This window comes from Nothobranchius furzeri, chromosome 1 (assembly GCF_043380555.1).
Source record: "Nothobranchius furzeri strain GRZ-AD chromosome 1, NfurGRZ-RIMD1, whole genome shotgun sequence".
Classification (NCBI taxonomy): Eukaryota; Metazoa; Chordata; class Actinopteri; order Cyprinodontiformes; family Nothobranchiidae; genus Nothobranchius; species Nothobranchius furzeri.
The window spans coordinates 98,960,816-98,966,961 of record NC_091741.1 but is presented as its reverse complement, the minus strand read 5'-3'; the positions used below and the strand labels follow the sequence as shown (position 1 = coordinate 98,966,961).

Sequence of the window (6,146 nt, the reverse complement as noted above, 5' to 3'; positions counted from 1 at the left end):
GAGACGGAACCAGACCCGGGTGGGGGTCCCCCTAACCGACTCTATGTCCCCACAAGTGTCCGGTCCCAGGTCATCCGGTGGTCGCACTGCTCCAGGTTCTCCTGCCACCCAGGGGTGAGTCGTACCATAGCCTTAGTTCGCCGTTACTTCTGGTGGCCTGGCCTGAATAAGGATGTCATGAGCTATGTTACTGCCTGCACTACTTGCATTCGCAATAAGAACTCTCACCGTCCACCTGCTGGGCTCCTGCAGTCTCTTCCAGTTCCAGCCCGACCCTGGTCCCACATCGCGTTGGATTTTGTAACAGGTCTCCCCATCTCCAAAGGCAAGTCAGTCGTCCTCACTATAGTGGATCGTTTTTCTAAGGCATGTCACCTGGTCCCGCTGTCCAAACTACCCTCAGCTGCTGCTACCGCTCGACTTTTGTTTCTCCACGTGGTCAGACTACATGGCATCCCATCTGAGATCCTTTCAGACCGCGGACCCCAATTCATCGCCAAAGTGTGGAAGGACTTCTGTCGCTCCATTGGGGCTGAACCCTGTTTGTCTTCTGGCTTTCATCCCCAGACGAACGGCCAATGTGAGAGGCTCAACCAGGAAGTTGAGGACACCCTCCGTTGCCTCTGTGCCGATAACCCTACATCATGGAGCCTCCACCTTCCTTGGGTTGAGTACTCTCACAATACTCACGTCTCTGCCGCCTCAGGTCTATCTCCATTTGAGGCCTCACTCGGGTATCAACCACCTCTCCTTCCTGGCACCTTCCCCGATTCCATCACTCCCTCAGTCCGTTCTCACATGATGGCCTGCAAACGAGTTTGGAACCATACTCGGTCCGCCCTGCAGCGAACCTCAGCCCAAAACAAGAGGTATGCTGACCGGCGTCGCATTTCAGCCCCTGCATACTCCGTTGGTCAGGAGGTCTGGCTGTCATCCCAGCATTTCCCGCTCAAGGGCGCTCCCAGGAAATTGTCTCCCCGGTTTCTGGGCCCTTTCCCTATTGCTGCTATCATCAGTCCTTCAGCTGTCCGTCTGAGACTCCCTAGCCACCTTCGTGTTCACCCAGTTTTTCATGTTTCCCAGATCAGACCAGTATCCTCAAGCCCCCTGTTCCCTCCTGCCGGGCCCCTCCGCCCGCCCGGGTTGTTGATGGCCATCCCGCCTTCTCTGTGTCCCGGATCCTGGACGTCCGACCTCGGGGACGTGGTCGCCAGTACTTGGTCGACTGGCTGGGTTATGGTCCTGAGGAACGCTCCTGGGTTCCTCGTTCTGCTATCCTGGATCCGTCCCTCATCCGTGATTTTGAGCGGTCTGTTGCCTCGACCTCTCGGGGTCGGCCGCCAGGTGGCGTCCGTTGAGGGGGGGGTACTGTGAGGTTCTGTGTGTGTGTGTGTGTGTGTGTGTGTGTGTGTGTGTGTGGTTCCTCACCTCTTCTCCTCAGGTGTGACAGGCAGGCTGCACCAGGTGCCATCGATCAGAGGCAATTAAGGTGGAGCACTTAAAGCTGGCCGGAGGAGGAAAGCAGATGCCAGATGATTAAGCCACACAGCTTGGTAATCAGGTCAGCTCTGTGTTTCCTTGTGCTTCCAAGTGTTTTCTCACGAGTGATGTTTTGTCTCGCAGCCGTCCCGACCTTCTGAGTTCCCAGGATCTCCCAGCGTCTTCCCTGAACCGTGGTGTCTGCTTCACCCAGTGCTCCTCCTGGCTGCGGTGCTTCAGCCTTTTCATCCATGCCCTGTTGGATTCTTCTCTTCTCCACCTGCCTGTCCACCCTCGAGCCTCCAGCAAAATCTCAACCCCAGCCTGCCACACTCCCACACTGGACCTCACCTCCCCTCCAAACACTCCTCGCTACGCAGACCAGTAAGCTCACCCCCTTCAATTCTATTATCAGAACAGTCTCCTTGCTCCTCGACTCACCTTCTGTTTCCCCTTCAGAACCACCTCGGCGAACCCGTCCAGAGTTCCTCCTCCATTCTGAGAACCCGCTGAACTTTCAATAAAACTGTTAAACTTTCTCCTGTGTCCGGGTGTGTTCGCTCCAGAGTCTCCTAGAGAATCATGACAGAAAGTTGAAGTCATGTTCTCCACGCTACAGGTAAGATTACAGACATATTTATGCTTTTAGTCAGTTTTCAGACTCTAAAAGTGATGGTTTTAAGTCCTTTTCAAATAAAGAAGTCATAAAAATATCTAAAAGTAGAGGTTTGTAGTGCAGCCAAGGCAGGGAACTATAAAATAACTCCTGCTAATTGTTGAGGAGAACACTCATGCTGGGAAACACCTGTTACACCTCTACACTGGCTCTTTCAAACACAAACATTAGATTAAAGACGTGAACAAGTTAATGCAGGAACTCATCAGCCTGTAGTCATCCTGAGATGTGAAAAATAACTGAAATGCTTTGTTCTGATTTATGTTTTGTCCCAAAGAAAACCATCAGACCAGTGCGGGCTGCCAGAAGACTGCATAACACTGCAGTGGAGGGTAAACAGATATGCTGACTTTGATTAAAAATAATAATAATAATAACCTTAATTAATAACCTTTATTAATCAACTTTTATCTTTTCATTCCTGCAGTCCAGAAGCACCCAGCCCCAGAAGATACGGTCACAGCCAGTTTTGGGAAGTTCATCAGTGAAATAAAGCCTCAGCATTTGTCTCCGGTTGTGCTCCATCGCAGCAAAAGGATGGTGCTGGACAGCATCGGGGTCGGACTGATGGGGAGCAGGACAGATGTGTTTGAGCTGGCTCTTCAGTTCTGCCAGGTGAGGCAAAGTGAAAGTCTGAGTCAGGTCCAACCCAAATGTGTCCAGAACAGATGAGTGAATGTAGGGTTGTTTCTGTGTTTGTTCTTAGCACATGTATGCTCCGGATCACATCAGCTCTGTGTACGGACGCAGAGGGATCAGACTCTCCCCAACACTGGCAGCTTTCGTTAATGGAGTAGCGGTGAGAAACATACGTGGAAAACAACCATATATAAATAACCACATAAACATCAGTGGAAACATTTTGTATAAACAGCTTTTCTCAGCTGTTGGTGCAGCGTGGCTCCCAAAGACAACAGGGTTAGGATATAGAAATAAAATCAGCTGAGCTGGCCTTAAAGTTTCCCATCAAACATTTCCAAAGAAGCTACTTTCTTCCCCCTCGATGGCCTGATTTAGGAATGAAAGTCATTTTTCTTTTGAAAACACACCAGGAACAGAAAACATGTCAGTGTTCACTTCAGAAAAAAAAACATAAAGAAGTGGATTATTCAGACACGGCACAGGCAAGGTGTTCATAGCTGGGTTCTGATCTAGTTATGACCCTCACAGAAAAAGTTATTATTCTGACTCCTTTCAGCTTCAGTATGATGAGACACAAACTCTGGTTGCTTCCAGACTCATTCCATGGACTTTGACGACACGTGGCATCCAGCCACTCATCCCTCAGGAGCTGTTCTCCCAGCTTTGTTTGCTCTCAGTGACATGATGCCGGCTAACAGCAAACCAAGCGGTCTGGACTTCTTACTGGCCTTCAATGTCGGCATTGAGATCCAGGGCCGTCTGATGAGGTTCTCTAATGAAGCACGCAGCATTCCCAAGAGGTCAGTGCCTCACAGCACAAGTCAAGCTTGAACCAGAAAGTCTGGTTTTAGCACGATCTTCATGAACACGTTCGTTTAAAGACGTCCTTGTTTGACTGTGCTGATCTCAGCACTGAGGTGTAAGAGGCCGTTTTAGTGATGTCAGTGTAATGATGCTTACTGTAGGAACAGCTGGGGCTCTTGGTGTAACGTTAACAGAATTAGCACAAACCAAACCCTTCATCTGGTGGGTGTTTTAGAAACTCAGGTGACCTGAAACGAGTTAAATCAATTCATCTTGTTCTAAAGATTCAACCAATAGAAACGTTCTTAAGTGGTGATGCAAATCAGTGATTGTTTCAGTTACAACAGAATAAATGTCCTAACTGAACTGTGTGTGTGTGTGTGTGTGTGTGTGTGTGTGTGTGTGTGTGTGTGTGTGTGTGTGTGTGTGTGTGTGTGTGTGTGTGTGTGTGTGTGTGTGTGTGTGTGTGTGTGTGTGTGTGTGTGTGTGTGTGTGTGTGTGTGTGTGTGTGTGTGTGTGTGTGTGTGTGTGTGTGTGTGTGTGTGTGTGTGTGTGTGTGAACAGGTTCCATCCTCCCACTGTGGTGGGTCCTATGGGAAGTGCAGCAGCCTGTTCTTGTCTCCTGTCTCTGGATCCGTCTCAGTGCAGTCATGCCTTGGCTATAGCAGCTTCTCTAGCTGGAGCTCCGATGGCTAATGCTGCCACTCAGTCCAAGCCCCTTCACATCGGCAACGCCTCTCGTTTGGGGCTTGAAGCTGCTCTGCTGGCCTCCAGAGGCCTAGAGGCCAGTCCTCTGGTCTTGGATGCTGTTGCAGGAGTGGCGGGCTTCAGCGCCTTTTATGAAGATTATGTTCCTCAGCCTTTAGAGTCACCTGATGATGGTGGACATGTGTTCCTGTTAGAGGAGCAGGACATGGCTTTTAAGCGTTTTCCTGCCCATCTGGGGATGCACTGGGTAGCTGATGCTGCAGCTGCGGTCCATGAGCTCCTTGTGGGACATGGTCTAGGACAGGTGTCCCCACATCAGGTCCAGGACATCCTGCTCAGAGTCCCCCAGTCTAAATACATCAACAGGCCTTTTCCCGAGTCAGAGCACGAGGCACGCCACTCCTTCCAGTTTAACGCCTGCAGCGCTCTGCTGGACGGTGAGGTGACCGTGCAGTCCTTCAGCCCGCCCGCCATGAGCCGCCCAGAGCTGCACTTCCTGCTGAGCCGTGTTCGCATGGAGCATCCTGAGGACAACCCCGCCAATTTCAACCGCATGTACGGAGAAGTCCAGGTGACTCTAGTTGGAGGAGACATCCTGAAGGGCCGCTGTGACACCTTCTACGGCCACTGGCGCAACCCGCTGACAATTGAGAGCCTGAGGAAGAAGTTCAGAAGCAACGCAGAGGTGGTGCTGCCATCAGAGAAGGTGGAGCGGCTGGGGGAGGTGGTGGAGGAGCTGGACAGGCTGGATGATTGTGGAGCTCTTCTCTCACAGCTGCAGTGATCAATTACACTGAACAATAACCCAACAATCCTTCAGCATAGAAATAAGAATAATATTATTTTTATATTAATGTTCTGAAATGATCTGCTTAGTGTAGACTGGAAATGAACACATTGTCATGTTTTTCCTCTGGAGTTTACCTCAAGCTGATGTTTCCTCTATTGTTCAAGATTGTCTTTTGGTATTGAATTCTGTTTTTATCGTAACAAAATTCAGATAAAAACATGACTCGTGTGTGTGTGAGTCATATTTATTGTTTAATGCCTGTTTTTATATCAATATTGTTAATCTATGAAAATGTGTTTCCTGCAACCTTTTCTCAAAATGTGTACATAATAAAGTGTTTTAAACATGTAAAACACATGGTCATAAAGTCACCTGTGTGTGTGTGTGTGTGTGTGTGTGTGTGTGTGTGTGTGTGTGTGTGTGTGTGTGTGTGTGTGTGTGTGTGTGTGTGTGTGTGTGTGTGTGTGTGTGTGTGTGTGTGTGTGTGTGTGTGTGTGTGTGTGTGTGTGTGTGTGTGTGTGTGTGTGTGTGTGTGTGTGTGTGTGGTCTCTTCGACAAGGGCATGTCATTCAAATCTCACGTTAAATTGGTTTGTAGGATTTCCTTTTTCCACCTTTGGAATATTGCTAAGATTAGAAGCATCCTTTCCAGGAGTGATGCTGAAAAACTAGTTCATGCATTTATTACATCAAGACTGGATTCCTGTAATTCATTACTCTCAGGAAGTCCACCGAATGTAGTTAAAAGTATTCAGCTTGTCCAAAATGCTGCAGCAGGAGTTCTGATGAGATTTAAAAAGAGAGATCATAACTCTCCTGTGTTAGCTTCCCTACATTGGCTGCCTGTTTAATTCAGAATAGATTTTAAGATCCTCCTTCTCACATATAAAGCTCTTAATAATCAAGCTCCGTCATACATCAGTGACCTGATTGTTCCATACGTTCCTAACCGAGCACTTCTCCCTCAGACTGCAGGTTTACTGGTGGTTCCCAGAATATCTAAAAATAGGATGGGAGGCAGATCTTTTAGCCATCAGGCTCCTCTCCT

At 48.8% G+C, this 6,146-nt stretch overlaps 1 protein-coding gene across 1 annotated transcript; it reads left to right on the top strand.

The window, feature by feature from the left end:
- The first annotated feature begins 1,386 nt into the window (after positions 1–1,386).
- LOC129156271 (cis-aconitate decarboxylase-like) lies at positions 1,387–5,470 on the top strand. The gene is made up of 7 exons (XM_070552494.1): positions 1,387–1,863; positions 1,939–2,098; positions 2,433–2,487; positions 2,583–2,770; positions 2,862–2,954; positions 3,392–3,597; positions 4,166–5,470. The coding sequence occupies exons 2-7, from the start codon at positions 2,081–2,083 to the stop codon at positions 5,091–5,093; spliced, it is 1,488 nt and encodes a 495-aa protein (XP_070408595.1). The 5' UTR covers positions 1,387–1,863; positions 1,939–2,080; the 3' UTR covers positions 5,094–5,470.
- Positions 5,471–6,146: the final 676 nt, after the last annotated feature.